Source organism: Neomonachus schauinslandi, chromosome 9, assembly GCF_002201575.2.
Source record: "Neomonachus schauinslandi chromosome 9, ASM220157v2, whole genome shotgun sequence".
Lineage (NCBI taxonomy): Eukaryota > Metazoa > Chordata > Mammalia > Carnivora > Phocidae > Neomonachus > Neomonachus schauinslandi.
Genome location: NC_058411.1, coordinates 28,385,183 through 28,400,525, shown reverse-complemented (window position 1 = coordinate 28,400,525; position 15,343 = coordinate 28,385,183). Strand labels below are relative to the sequence as shown.

The 15,343-nt window shown below is 47.9% G+C and overlaps 1 protein-coding gene across 1 annotated transcript in view; it reads right to left on the bottom strand.

Annotated features, from left to right (window-relative positions):
- Window positions 1-15,343, bottom strand: part of DPF3 (double PHD fingers 3) — a 193,791-nt gene that overhangs the window by 12,810 nt on the left and 165,638 nt on the right. The window contains 1 exon segment of the mRNA XM_021679542.1: window positions 8,009-8,146. Coding sequence (XP_021535217.1) covers window positions 8,009-8,146 — 138 coding nt within the window.

The window sequence follows — 15,343 nt, the reverse complement described above, 5'->3', positions numbered from 1 at the left end:
TGTTTAAATAAAAATAAATAAAAAGACAGCTTTGGCTACTCCATGGAGTAAAAACAGGCTGACAGACCAATAAAGAAGTTGCAGTGATTCCAGGCAGGAGCTGGTGGAGGCCAGGAAATGAAGAAAGGAAGACAGATTTGGAGTATATTTTGGAGAGGAAGCTGGTACAGGTGATGAAGGAAAACAAAGCCAAGGATGAATCCTAAAGGATTTTCACTTTTGGCACAGCATTATTGTTTTTAAAGGACAAGGTCAGAAAGAGATGTATGTAAGAGCTAGGATAGGAAAGACAGTGAGACACAAATGAGAGAAAGATGCAGGAAAATTATTGAACTAAGAGATGTGTAATTTTTTTTCTAAAGTAAGACTCATTTACGAATTAAAATGTCAGGCAGAATTTGTAATGGGGGGGAGCACATAACACCACAAACAGCTAAAGTTAGTTTTGAAGATTAAATGTATCTACTGTGGATTAGATTGCATCTCCCACAAAATGTGTATGTTGAAACCCTACCCCTCAATGTGATGGTATTTGGAGGTGGGGTCTCTGGGAGGTGATTAGGTTTAGATGAGGTCATGAGGATGGCAGGAATAGTGCCCTTATATGAAAAGACGCCAGAGAGCTTGCTTCTCTCTACCATCATGTATCAAGGAAAAGCCATGCAAGGACACAGCAAGAAGATGGCCATCTCCAACCCAAGAGGAGAGTCCTCATCAAACATGGACACAGCCGCACTTTTATATTGAACTTCCAGTCTCCAAGACTGTGAGAAATAAATCGCTATTGTTTAAGCCACTAGTCTATGGTATTTTGTTAGGCAGTCCAAGATAAGTGCCTGTTAATACATTCGTTTCTTTTGAAAAGCCACTGTGTACTATGATGCACTTCACAACTGTCCTACATGTAAAAATTAAGAGACACTACTAGACAAAGATCCCATCTTTGAGATTAGGATCCATCACTTGGGGTTCCAATGTCCTGACTTAATTGAATGGTGTTCAACTCAAGCACATTCACATCTCAGCTTCCCAATGTTGATAACCATGTGACTTGGGGCAAGTGACACAACCTTTCTGAGACTCTGTCTCCTCTTCTACAAAATGAGAGTCCCAGCATGTACCTGTGTGTGCAAAGTGCTTGGCACCTAGGAGGCCTTCTGTCATTTCTCCCCCTCTTTCTTCTATGTAAAATAATTTTATTTCTGATAAAGACGGGGGGGGGGAAATCAAAGGCCTAAATAAGCTTCCCAAGAAGTGACACATGATGGGAGAATTCACATTCACGCTCCATGTCCATGAGTACATCGGTCAGGGTCTGTGTGCCTTGATGTCCTCTAGGGGACACAGCATCTACCTTACTTACGGGGTTGCTGCGAGGAGTGAATTAGAGAGACGTGGGCTGCCTAGCACAGTGTCTGTCTGACACATTCAAGGAATGTCAGCAAGTATTACTGTCATTGTCATTACTCAGGATGTGGAATTCTTCAATCCAGAATCTTCTAGGTAATTAGGCCCAAAACATGAGAGAAAGAGAAATGAAAGAGACTCACAGAAAGGCAAGTGGCGGCTGGATGCCCCATCCTGGGGAAATGGGACGGTAATACAGGGATGCTACACGGGTTGGACTCTACTCCACAGTGTCCTCCTGCTAGGTTTCCTGCATCCATCGTATTTCCCCAGTTAAACCTGAAATTGTCCTAGGGCTAAGACCACATGTTCTGCTTTTTTAGAGGCCCAATTATCTTAGTCCCACAAGTGGGCACATGCACAGTAAGTGCTCAATAAGTACTCATGTTTAGCCTGTACAGAAGGATTGCTGTCCTTCTGTACCTAAACCATCTAAGGTTTAGCAAAGGATGCGCCAGGGCCAGGCCAGGCTCTGATAGCTTCGCCTGATGCCAGTGAGACCCCCACAGGCAGTTAGTTTCCCGGGATCACACAGCCACAGACAGGCCCTGACTCAGATTAGCCATCTGTGGTCACAGACATGCTCTGTTGGTCCTAAGGGCACAGAGATGGGCTATCAGCATTTGCAACGGGCAGGCATGGTGCCGAACACCCACACCATCTCGCTGAAGACTGGAAGCAACCCCATGAGGTCAGTACGGTTACTCTCTCCATCTTACAGATGAGGCAACAAAGGAGCAAGGAAGTGCCAGTGACTGATCCACGTTCACACAGGCACAAGATGGCAGAGTGACAAGGTCATGACTCACACTCTGGCCTGGCCAATTCCATTGCCATTCTCCCAGACAAAAGGTCTGAAAAATTAACTCCAAATCTATCCTCAAGGCCAGAGGGACCCCTCAGGTTTCTCTTCGCTTGCTTCATAATCTGTAAACTGTTTAAATAATAATTCACCTGAAGAACACCTGTTGTTAGTTCCCTAATTTGCTCTTCAGGAAGAGAGAAGCAGCGCACTTTTCCAGACAGAGCCCTGTATCTGAATTTTCCTCTCTCTCCCCTGGAACAAAGCCTGAATTTCCTGCGTCAAGGTTGGTAAGTGGTGGATTGTGTGCGCTTTATGGTTTTTTAGGCACCTTTAGAGTGATCCAAAATCCTTAAACTTGTGTCAAAGGCAATTTTCACTCTCTCTCCTAAAGCTCTACTCGTTGCCCCGGGGCCATATGCTAGAGGACAGGGATGTCAGGAGACTAATATCTATTAGATCTTTCCCATCAGTGTAGCAATGACATCATATGCTTCTTTTAGGTAATTTGCACATTATCAGACTAATTTCCAGATTATCTAATCAGCCGACATTACCCTTAATCAACTCAGCTCTCCTCTTCCAGTCCTGCAGAGTACAACGTGCCCTCCAAAAGCGCAGTAGGGTGGGGCCTTCTCTTCTCTCGGCAGATACCGAAAGCCTAGCTATGTGCCAGGCACCCTGTCATTATGCAGAAGACGGAGACCTCCCAGGACCCAGGACAACCCAACTTCCATTCCATGGGCCTGAGAAACAGGCTTGAAATAAACTTTATAGCTCCATATTTTAAAAAGCACTTCCCGTTAGGAGCTCCAAGTGTGTTAGAACATTTTACACTCATTTACGCTACCAGGTAAAAGAGATACACCATGTGACAATTAATAATATGTCAAACAACTTTCTCTATAAATCATATGTCCTTGCCTTCTAGTAATTGCTACTGTGGCTCTCGCTTTCATACAGGATGCCAGCTACACAGCCTAGCATAGAAAATGCTTTCAATGGTGGCTCCCGCTTACTTTCCCACCATTCTTCCAATGCTACCGTTGGACCCAACTACAATCCCTTGTCTGGGGCATTTCATACCTCCCTGCCTTTGCCTCTACCTGGGAAATTCCTCTTCATTCTTCCAGAGCTAACTTGAATGTCCTCAGCGAAGTCTTTGCAATGGTGCAGTGGTTCTCAAGCTTTCGCATGTACCAGAATGCCCTGTAAAATACAGATTGCCATCCCCACCCTCAGAGTCTCTGTTTCAGAGACTGGTGGAGTCAAGAATCTGCATTTCCAACAAGTTCCCAGGTGATTCTGACGCCACATGGGGAGTATGGCTGCCCTAAGGGGTAGAAAGTGTACTGTGCCCTTGAGCCCTTCACTAATTTATACATACTCCATTACACACTCCTTCTCATGACAGGGAGTAAGACAGTATCTAGCACACGGGTACTAAACCAATGGACGGATGGATAGAAGGATGGGTAGACAGATGAATGTAGTAGACTGAATTCATTTACACAGCTTTTCCATTCAGGTCTAGGACATCAGCAATGCCCACACCCACTCCACCTCCCAGAAAAGTACTTTGAAAACATCATCTTTAGTAGATTCCCACTGTGCATAGAAGATAAAAGGAAATTCAGGAAGAGTTTTGGCATGGTGAGCATGGGTCAAAGAGTTCTGAATTCTAATCCAGTTCTCTCTGCTACCCTGGCCCCACTGGGACTGTTTACCAAGGTGGCATTTCAGAAGTCACAAGAGAATGCTTCTGAGTGGGGTGCCTGGGTGGTTCAGTCGGTTAAGCATCTGACTCCTGATTTCGGCTCAAGTCATGATCTTAGGGTCAAGCGATTGAGCCCCACATCGGGCTCCGTGCTCAGTGGGGAGTCTGCTTGAGATTCTCTCCCTCGCCCTCTGCCCCTCCCCCTGCTCACTGGCACTCTCTCTCTAAAATAAACAAATAGGGGCGCCTGCATGGCTCAGTCGGTTAAGCGTCTGCCTTAGGCTCAGGTCATGATCCCAGGGTGCTGGGATCAAGTCCCAAGGGCTCCCTGCTCAGCCGGGAGTCTGCTTCTCCCTCTTCCTCTCCCTCTTCCTCTGCCCCTCCCCCCACTCATGCTCGCTCGCTCTCTCCCTCTCAGATAAATAAAATCGTTTAAAAATAAATAAATAAATCTTTACCAAAAGAGAGAGAGAGAATGCTTCTGAGTGGCACCACACAGAGTCCTAACCTGCCCCCAGTCCTCCCTCCTTTTATTCATATACATGTAGTCTATGTGTGTGTGTACCTGTATGTACACGCACACACCTGCACACACACATACATACACATGGTGATTTCATTTGTAGAAAGCAAACAGAGGTGGTCAGAGAAATGCAAGAAGGAAGAAGAATCCAGCCTCACGCAGGGAGGGACGGGAAGGGTGACAGCTTAGGTAGGGAAGACGCCATCAGAGAAGTCCTATCCCCCAAGGTGAATGTCGGAGCTCCAAGCGTCCCAGCACTGCCTATAGTTGATGCAGAGAGGCAAGGGCATGAAGGAAAGGGGACGAAGCTACAGAAGAGACAAGAAGTGTATACTCAGGAGAAAATGCGCGGCGAGAAGAGAAACAAAGGCGAGAGAACACGGGGGACTGCTGAGCTGGCGGCCTGGGGCAGCCCGGGGCTGGGGGGCGAGGGGAGGTCAGTGCTGGCTCTGGCACTCCGCTCTGCCTGAAAGCAGGCATGAGCATCAGCTTGGCGGGAGACACAGTCGGGGGGTGCGGCGAGGGACAGCAGGTGCACCAAAGTCAAAAGGTTTCTACTGCTGCCGGGGGCGCGAGCGCAGATGCCCATGCCACGGAAAACTCCAGAGCCTATAGGGCTGTTTTTCCCCTAGGCCTGCGTGCGCTCACAAGCAGCTGGGCCACCCTGCAGCTCAGCAAAAGAGGGAAAAGTCAGCGTTCCCACTTTGCTGGCGTCCAGAACTTTTCCTGCGGGATCTGCAGATTAGCCTCTTGGATGAAGCTCTCCTGCCCCCCTCCCCCAGTCCAAAAGCCTTGCCAAGGAAGGATCACAAAGCTGGGACCTTCGTGCCGCAGAGCTGTCGCATTCAATTCACCACACAGCCCCAGTGGCATTTAGGGGCAGGATGGATGGGAGCCCACCCCCACCCCAAGCAGTGGGAGCAGCTAATGACTGGGTATTAATGATGCCGGCAATTAGCGCTCACGAGAAAATGGTTGGGGGGCTGCTCACCAGGGGAATGTGGAAGGGAACAGACCAGACATTCAGAGCAGCAGACAGATTGGTGGCATGCGTGACGCAGAGAACCTGGGAAGAGCTGCTGTCTCTTAGATCTGTTCCGAGAAATTGGGGAAGAGGGAAGGAATGGCTTCTGTGGCCTCTGGGGCCTTCTTGCCACACCCTCCTTGCTAGCAAAATTGGAGTTAACTACAGAGTTCTCAGAGGCATCGTGAGCAGATGTTTTTTAAAAAGGTGTTTGTGAAGGTTCTGGAACTTTCCTCATGTAAGGAGGCCCCTGATGAACCCAGGGACAGCTATTCTTTTCTATGCAGCTTAAAACCCTTGGGTTTTTGAAGAACTCAGTTTGTCATCAGCAGGGGAGGGGGGAGGGGAGAGGACTCGCAGCCACACTGGGACACACCTCCATCCAGGAGGAGGAGAGACACCGCTTCCTGACTAAGCAAGGCCATCTGGCCTCACAGTGAAGACATGAGGAGACAGAAGACACTGAGTCACGAGAATACATGAGGAGATCCTGGTAGACAGAGGGAAATAGGCCGGTGCACACCCCGGAAGTCAAGAGCCAGCAGGTGCAGGCATGGGGGAGCCGGGGGGGATGCCTAAGGAAGAGACTTCCTTGATCTGCTTCGGGCCTGCAGCGTACCTTGGGGAGCACGAGGAACCTTCCTCTGCTGTGGCCATCACTGTGTGCACACACAAAAGACACACAGACAAAAGAGAAGCATTCCAAACCCTATTGCGTGAGTAAAGCACCGCAACACAGGGACCAAGTGGCTTGACATTTGAGAAGAGATGTAAAGAAGATAAGCCAGCACTGGGGGGAGTGGGAAATAATACCAAGTTAACAAATACTTCAGAGAGAGCAACCATGGCTAATAAATACTTTCTAGATCGCAATCCAAATCAAAAGAGATCATTCTCGGCCTCCTTTGCCGGAAGAGACAATAGGTACGCCTAGGCCACTGAGATCAGAGAAGGGATAAGAGGAGAAACAGAGAGATGCAAATGCCGGCTGCCCCGTACATTTTCCTTTCTGAAAGACTGGACCAAGGGAACCTCTCCCCAGAGAGGAGAGAGAGAGAGAGCTCGCCATGCCTCAGTAGCTGGCAAGGGGAGGTGGGCTAGCTCTGTCAGACCCTCCTGCCCTGCTTCCCAGGTTCTGTCCCGATGACAACAGCAGGTAAGGAAATAAGTGTCTGTCACATGAAAGGCTTGAACCCTGCAAGTGAGTAGGAATTAAAGAAGGTATATGGGCTGAGCTGGGTCCCCCCAAAAATGTGTATGTTGAAGCCCCAACCCTGGGCCTCAGAACATGACTCTTCTGGGATAGGGCCTTTAAAGAGGCGATTAAGTTACAGTGGGTCCTAATTCGATCTGACTGGTATCCTTCTAAGAGGAAACTTAGACACACAGAGAGACAGCGGGGGTACGTGATCACAGAGGGAACACCATGCAAAGAGGCAGTGAGACGGCGGACACCTTCAGGTCAACGACAGAGGCCTCTGAGGGAACCGACCCCGATGACACACTGGTCTGGGACTTGCAGCCTCCAGAAGAGCGAGAAAAGTAATTTCTGTTCTTTAAGCCACCCAGTCTGTGGTATTTTGTTAGGGCGGCCTGAGCACACGAATACAGAAGGCAATGTTACAAGGAGAAAGGAGGGTGGGGTTAGGCAACACTGACCCTAATCCCAAGAAAGGTCTTGGCCAAAGTATGTTAATTATTTCCAATATTTGATGAATAGCCGATGGACATCTGTTGACTAAGTTGATGGACTAAAATGCACAGGAGTCACCCTCAGATCCTAGAGTCTGGATATTTTTAAAGGTCTGATCCCTCTAATTACATTGCATTGCTCCCCTTAAGAACATCTACCACAAAATCTCGTGAACAAAATAAAAAATACATGGCCTGTCCACAATTACTCTTCACCTAATGATCTTAGAATGACCCACATCTTGAAACAGGCTCTAAAGACTCCATCATGCCACCCCATTTTGAGTTTTTGACAAGTGCACCCAGATCATGCTTGCTGATGGAGTACTCAAGTGAAATGCATGGAAGCTCAAGGGCAGTATTTCTAAGGCAGGAGAGCCCTGAACCAAAATCGTGACCCCTATAATAGCCAAGGCAATAGATCAAGAATATTCTACATCTCTTGGTGGTCAAGGCGACATTTGAAATGTCCATCTGAATTGACATGCCCAAGGGCTATGCCCACGTCCGGTTAGTACCTGTGAATGGAAGTTCTAGAGCTGAGGGAGAAGAGGAACAGGTCTGGCATTTGACAACAGCCAGGTAAGGATGTTTCCCTTCTGCCTTAACGCCCACATCCCTTCCTCTGGGAACAGAACTGGGGATGCCACCTGGCCCACTCACTCTAAGCCTGGGGCTCAGATGACCCACAGGGCAGCTGGGGCTGCGTTAAAAGAGCCAAGTCACCACAGGACGTTGAAACCAATCAATGGGTGCCACCAAAGATGCCAGAGGTGAAAAGAACACTCTATCGCCCTGCCCACCCACTTCATCACTGCCCCAACCCAACAACTGGGAACTCACGTCTGTGGTTCTCATTTCTGTGGTTAGGCGGGGACCGGGTCTCCTGGTCTTGAGCCTCATCTCCCTCCTCGCTGGCCAGGTGAGTGTGAGCGTAGTGGTAGCTAAGTCCTGGCCGGTTCTTGTAGCGCTTGCCGCAGACTAGACAGGAAGAGAAGAGGGGAAAAGGCAAAGATTAGCGACCTCTGCAGTCACTGCCATCATTCTCCCAGGCAGTGCCTCCCATCCATTTACCCCAGAGCTGGGTTTCCCTTAAGAAGTGTCTCCCACCCTCAACAACCTTTGCCCCGCTAGACAGAACTGACACCACTGTAACAACATGGGCCCAGGAAAAGGAAAACCAGAAAAGTAAAGGGTGGAAGTTGAACTGTAAAAGAGCTCCATCATTTCTTCTCTGTGAGACCCTGGGCAAGTCACTTACCCTCTCTGGGCCTCAGTTTCTTCAGAGGGAAAATGGGAATAATGACAGGACTTAACTCATAGAGTTGTTGGGATAAGATGATCTCTATGCAAAACACTTAGAACAGTGCTGGGCACGTGGGAAGGGTGATGATTATTATAACTTTGAGGCCAAAGAGCACTGGTGGTCCATCCAGTCCAACACGCCATGGCACTGATGAGGCAAGTGAGGCCAGCAAGCCTAAGTGATTTGCCTGGGAACACGCGGCCAGTTGAGGCAGAGCCACTAGCACCCAGGTCTCCTGGATTCCCACGTAGTGCTCCTTCCGCCATATGGTGGTTAACTCTGTATAAAGTACACGGTGATTTTGTGCCAGAAAAACACATCCCACTTCTGCCATGAAAGCCACGAAGCCAAGCCATCGTTGGTAGATGTGGCAACCAAGAGCTTGTGCCCTTGATGCCCCAGGAAGCCTCTGATACCCAAAATCTAGGAATGTGTCCTCACAAGCTCGACCTCTCACATGGACAGTGTGAGATAAGGACACCCAGCAACATAAATACGGCTTCACTGGGCACAGAAGAAAGGGGCAGTTCCATTGGTTGGCTGCCCAGTACCTCAGAAGCAGAAGCCCAGCTAAATGGCTTAAGACTAGACCACCCTCACTTTCAATGAAGTTGGACTTAGTGGTTCACTGTTTAGAATGATACATGTGGCTAATTTTTAGTCTTTACCAAATTTAAGTATTTCCTCTTATCCTTGTGTTAAGAGTTTTATTACAGGAAAATCTGATCAGCCTTTCAGCATCTACTGGTATATGACTCTCCGTCAGTTTGTTGATATGGTGAATTATGTTGATTTCCTAATGTTTCTTCTTATTGAGCCATTCTTATATTCCTAGAACGCTCGCCATTTGGCAAGAGTGCATTCTTGATAAACTGCTGCTTTCTATTTTCTAATCTTGCATTTTGGATCTATACTCAGACTTGAGATAGATCTAGAATTTTTGACCTATCTTCTACCGTGTTTGAATTTTATGGTTATGCTGATTCCAAAAATGAATTGAGGTGATTTGCTGTGTGAAACTGGACAAGATACATAGCCTCTCCGTGCCTTTTTTCGTATCTAGAAATGATGATAGTACTACTTGCCTTGAAGGGTTCTAGATAATATTTGTAAAGTATCTCACTCAGTACCCAGCATATAACAGATGCTCAGTAAATGGTGGCGAGGGGCGAGGGGCGAGGGGCTTCAGCTTAGCCTGCCACATCTTAAGTGCTGGGCCCTCCTGAAAGGACTTTGAACCTGGCCTCAAACAATGGAATTTAGCAATGGGTAGACTTTCTTAATAAGGTGAGAGTCTGAAATTCAAGTTGGTGACCTAATGACTATAAATTCAAGTCCTACAATTGGCTACTTACACTCTCTCTCTCTGTTGTAAATATTTCAAAAAAAAATAGAACAGTACTAGACATCTCAATTCCATTTGACTCAGGAAATGGGACCTAAAGAGGCCCCTGAGGCGCACTCTGGGCCTGCTTGTGGCTTCTTCTATTTAACCTTTGCAATGATCTGAGGTCAATAAACAGCAAATTGTGGGGTCATCAGCTATAAATCCACTTAGTAACCAAGCGTACTGTTGGTGAGGGATAAATGTTTATTAAGAATAAGGACAATAATAGTATTTCCATGAGGATGCCTCAGCTGACTCTGGAGACCTCCCTACTGCAAACTCCACAGCATTCCACTGGTGTCATTTTGTTGTGTCAATTATCACTGTCTTCCTTAATACAGAATTTCAGGATCTTAATAGTCATGTGGTCTCACTTATCAACTTGTTTTACTCTCACTAATGCTAGATGCCTAGGACAATTCCACAGATCGGGGAATCATGACCCATCCGAGCAAGCATTTCTTCTTTGATCTCCTTGAATCATAGTTACATCTGCACTGGAGGACTTCTCTCAAGGACAGTTTCATACCAATTTCGTCTTAATAACAACAACTCCACCCCCTCCGTTGCCGTGACATACTACACCTTCAAAATATATTCATTGAATAGCTGATGAATGAACATGGAAACACGTTGTGGGAAAGCCAGGAGATAGGGGAGGAGGAAAGCGTATAAAATCTGATCCATCTATCCACATTAATCTCATACTAATAGGTCTTTAAACCTACAAAACCAAACCCAAGCAAAAAGTTTCCCGTATCTCCTTCCCCAACACCATAGAGAGTAATTATTTTTAGAGTAAATCCTTTTGCTAGAAAAGAAATTCTGGAAGAGTAGTCCCCAGACCAGCACCATCAGCATCACCTGGGAAGTTGTTAGAGATGCATATTCTTGGTTCCCCTCAGATCTACTGATTCAGAAACTCTGGGGGTGGGGCCAGAAATCTCTCTTTTAACAAGCCCTCCAGGTGATTCTGCTGCACACTACAGTCTAAGAACCACTCTACTAGAAGAATGAATAGATTTAGGCTTGACTCTGTCCACCCTGGTGCACCTGCCCTTTGGGATGGATGGAAGTGGCAGGTGGGGGCAGTGAGACTTGTGCTCTGTCATTAGAGGAACCAGAACCAGACACTACATGGAGGTCATGGAAATCAGACCTCTTACCCATCATCCCTATACACAGACCTACAGAGCTTTCCTGATGGAGCTGCCCTTTTCACCACCTGTTTATACCATGTTATTCTTCATCACCAGGTCTTCACAATAAGCACCTCATATGTGCCCAACCCTGTGGCATCAGAAGGACAAACATAAAGGAGAGCCCTAGTACCCTCCCTCCAGGAGCTCCCATTCTGGCAGAGAAGACATACAAGTCAACAAGCAAAGAGGGAGATGAGACAAATGCACCAGTGTGCACATGCACCCAGGAAAGAGGAGGGGCCAGCACACCTGCTTGAGTGTGGAGGGAGGGCTTCCTGGAGGAGGTGGGTGAGCTGTGGCTTGCAAGGTAGCAGAACATTACCAGACAGACAAAGGAGGCAAAGGCTTTCAGGCAGCAAAGCACATTCTGCCCAACTTTGGGGACCTGCGGGCGGGGGTGGGGTATGATGGAGCTAACAAGCAAGGAAGCCAGGCAGGACTTTGTCCTGGAAATGGGGAGCCAGGGGAGGATTGTAGCCTGAGGACCAACTTACTCAGATTTACATTTTAGAAATCCCATTTAAGACTACAGTGCAGAGGATGGGATTTGAAAGTGGCAAGAGGCTATTTTAATTTTCCATGTGTGAACAATGAGGATTTCAGGATGGGAGAGGGGTTAAAGAAAAGGAATCTGGTGGAAAAGGGTGGGTATAGGCAGCAAGGAGAAGCCTAGAATGACAGTAACTTGGCTTTCCTGGCCACGCACCAACCAGGCCCTGTCTAACCCCCTAGCCTCACCCAACACCACATTCCACCACCTTCTCTGCCCTTCTGCCCATTGCCTTTTCACTCAGTAAACATCTTTCTTTCTACCACAAAGCCTTTACACAAGCTCTTCCCTTGGCCTACAATGGTCCCCAGCAACAGTTTGCCTAATGAATGCTTCATCATTCTTCAGATGTCAGTTCAAATGTCCTTCCCCAGGGGAGTCTTTCCAGTCAAAATTAGGACCCCAGTTTGTTACCTTCCTAGGACAAATCATGGATCACTACGTGTGCCCCCACCAGCAGCAAGCATGGCAGGCCCTGTGTGTTTGCACACTGCTGCATCCCCAGTCACCAGCACAGGGCAGATCATGGCCGGCCCTCGATGTCAGTTAAGGGAAGCAACGAAAACACCCACGTTCCTATGGGGCAATAGGTCAAAGGATGAGGAGGAAAACCAGATTTAAAGAAAGAAGAGAATGTTCAGTCTAGGGTTGCCCTGCACACCCTAAGCTTAGGAAAGATATGTGGATGTGGAGGTTGGCAGGGCGGCAGGGGGAGTTAGGGATATGGAGAGAAGGAGAGATTTACGGAGAGAGAGAAAAAAGGTGGACAGAGGATAGAACTCAGAAAACACCAGTATCTCAATAATCTGGTGAAAAAAGAGAAATTGGTTTGGTTTTTTTAAGTTTATCAAGAAAGACTCATCCAGGAATGAGCAACATAAGCCAAAGAGGTAGGGTTTCCAAGTGTCCATCACTAGATGAATGGATAAAGAAGATGTGGCATATATAGACAACAGAATATCACTCCACCATAAAAAAAGAATGAAATCTTATCATTTGCAACAACATGGGTGGATTTAGAGGGTATAATAAATTAAATAAGCCAGTCAGAGAAAGACAAATATCATACGATTTCACTCATATGTCGAATTTAAGAAACAAAACAGAAAGAACAAATTTAAAGAGACCAAAAAAAAAAAAAAAAAACCCCCCAAAAAAAAAGAAAAAAAACAGATGGATAAAAGGGGGGGGGGGGGGGGGGGGGGGAATGGAGATCAAGAGTACACTTAACATTATATAGAACTGTTGAATCACTACATTGTACACCTAAAACTAATATTAAAGGTATGTAAATTATACTGGGATGTAAATCATACTGGAATTTTTTTTAATTTTTTTTTAAAAAGAGGTAGGGTTTCCAGCTGACAGGACCAAGGATACCACCAGTCACGGTCACTGAGAACAGCTACTGAGTGTGTACCAAGTGCCAGGCCTGTTCTCATGATCCAGGTCAGTTTGCTCACTGCAACCCAAGCCCCCATTTCACAGATGAGAAGCTGGCAGAGCCAGGAGAATGTCAGATGCCCAAGAAGGGTTGAGAAAGATGGGGACTAGAAAGAGAGCACTGGATTTGACAACCAGGAGGCCACCTTCGTGAGAAGGGAATCCACGACCTCATGGAGGATGAGACTTAGAATGCTCCTGGAAATGAGGAAGTGGTGACGGGGCTAACAGACCACTCCTTCCACCAGTGAGGCTGGGGAGGCGGGGAGGATGGTGGGAGCGGGGGTCAGGGAGGCTGAGTGGGGCTCATTCTTTAACAGGGCGCATCCCGGAGCAGGCTCACAGGCAAAGGGAAGGAGGTGAGAGGGAGGGGAGTTTAAAAGGCAGGGTTAGGAGGAATTGGAGATAATACAGCATGATGCCTGACCCCAAAATGAAGCTTCTAAGCCAAGTACCGGGCCTTTGAATGACTTTATCCTAGGGACAAAAGATTTCTAAGATTTATCTTGGTGGAACTGTATCTGGATCAGACTGCTACATTTTGATGGAAAGAAATGCCTTGGAGGGGCACCTGGGTGGCTCAGTTGGTTAAGCGACTGCCTTCGGCTCAGGTCATGATCCTGGAGTCCCGGGATCGAGTCCCACATCGGGCTCCCTGCTTGGCAGGGAGTCTGCTTCTCCCTCTGACCCTCCACCCTCTCATGCTCTCTGTCTCTCATTCTCTCTCTCTCAGATAAATAAATAAAATCTTTAAAAAAAAAAAAAAAAGAAATGCCTTGGAAATCCTACTTTGACTGGATTGGAAAAAAAGGAAAACCCAGCGCTATTTAATGATATCTCTCCGCCACGCCAAATACGTACAGACCAGCTTCATGGGCGTGGGACCCGTGCATTCAGACAGCGTCCATGCTCAGAAGGGCCCCACACTTGCCTTAACGCTTTGCTACCACCATCTTGAAATTCTTAATATATATTGAACAAAGGGCCCCTCGTTTTCATTTTGCACCGGGTCCCGTACATTGTGTATCTGGTCCTGGAAACCTGTTAGGGCTGGGGTCAGAGATCAGGGACTAAGTTACTCGAAACAAACAACCTCACAGCCCCGATATATGGGAGCTGCCACATGGAACACAGGACCCAAGCAGCCCTGAGCTGGGAGTAAAATGCCCCTCTGCGGTAACCTTGGAAGTCTGGCCAGGGCATTTCAGCACCACCCTTCAGAGAACCAGTTTCTCGGTGGTGAGTAAGTGGGTAGGCTGGATCGGAACCGCCTGGACTCAAAGCCCTGCCTAGTCTCCTACTGACTGCCTGTGTGATCTGGGCTGAATTGCTAAACCTCTCTGTGCCTCCGCATCCTCTGTGGCAAATGGGGATGATCACAACAGCACATCTGCCTCACGTCGTCGTGAGAGTCTGTGAAAGAAACACATTTAAAACAGTGCCTGGCTCGTCCTGAGGGGCAGCCATTGTCAGCTCTTATCAGCACCATGGCCATCAAAGCAAAGGGAATAAACCCAAAAGGGGAGGGGGGTAGTAGCTAAGCATTTCTCCTCTGTGGTCAGGGGTGATGGAGTCGCAAGAAAAAGAAGGTGGGGAAAGTACACTCTGAAAATAAAGTCTTAGAACCATCTGCTATCCCTTTATCATGTCAGCAACCTCACTCTGGAATGATCTGTCGTGCAGAATCAGACCGAGCCCCAAGACTGCTGAAGCATTCAGAGAGGGCTGCGCCCCATCCTCCCACCCCGGTCTCCGTCCCCGGGGCCTGCTCTTTTGTGTCCTGGCCCTCTGAAGCCATCATCCCAGGGACCGGTCAGCCCGGCCTGGGCACAGCCCTTGGCCCTTGTTTTTCCCTTGGCAAGTATGCACCTGGATTTGTGTTCCTGGCACGGCGCTCGGAGGGGACCGGCTGTGACAGTAAGGAAGGTCCAGCTTGCCTTCCTCTCTCTCCTTCCCCTGGGGCGGATCCATCTGTCAAGGTGCAGAAATCGTGCTTGCCCACTTCCCCAACCAGAGCTGGATTCTCCAGGTAGCACCTCCTGTCTGGAGTTATGAATACCTTCAGTGTTGCCCCAGAATATTTACAGCAGCCCCCTCCCCGCTCCAACCCTACCCCACTCACTCCTTGTCTGGGGGAGCAGGGTAGGGGGAGGCGGCAGGGTGGCGGGCGGAGAATCAGGGGCAGTTTGTGTGAACAAAGCCGGCTGCCGCAGACAGCAGCATCCTTCCTGCAGGGGAGAGACAGCCGCCTTCCCCACTGATAACTTAATGACTCTGGCACATTTTCATC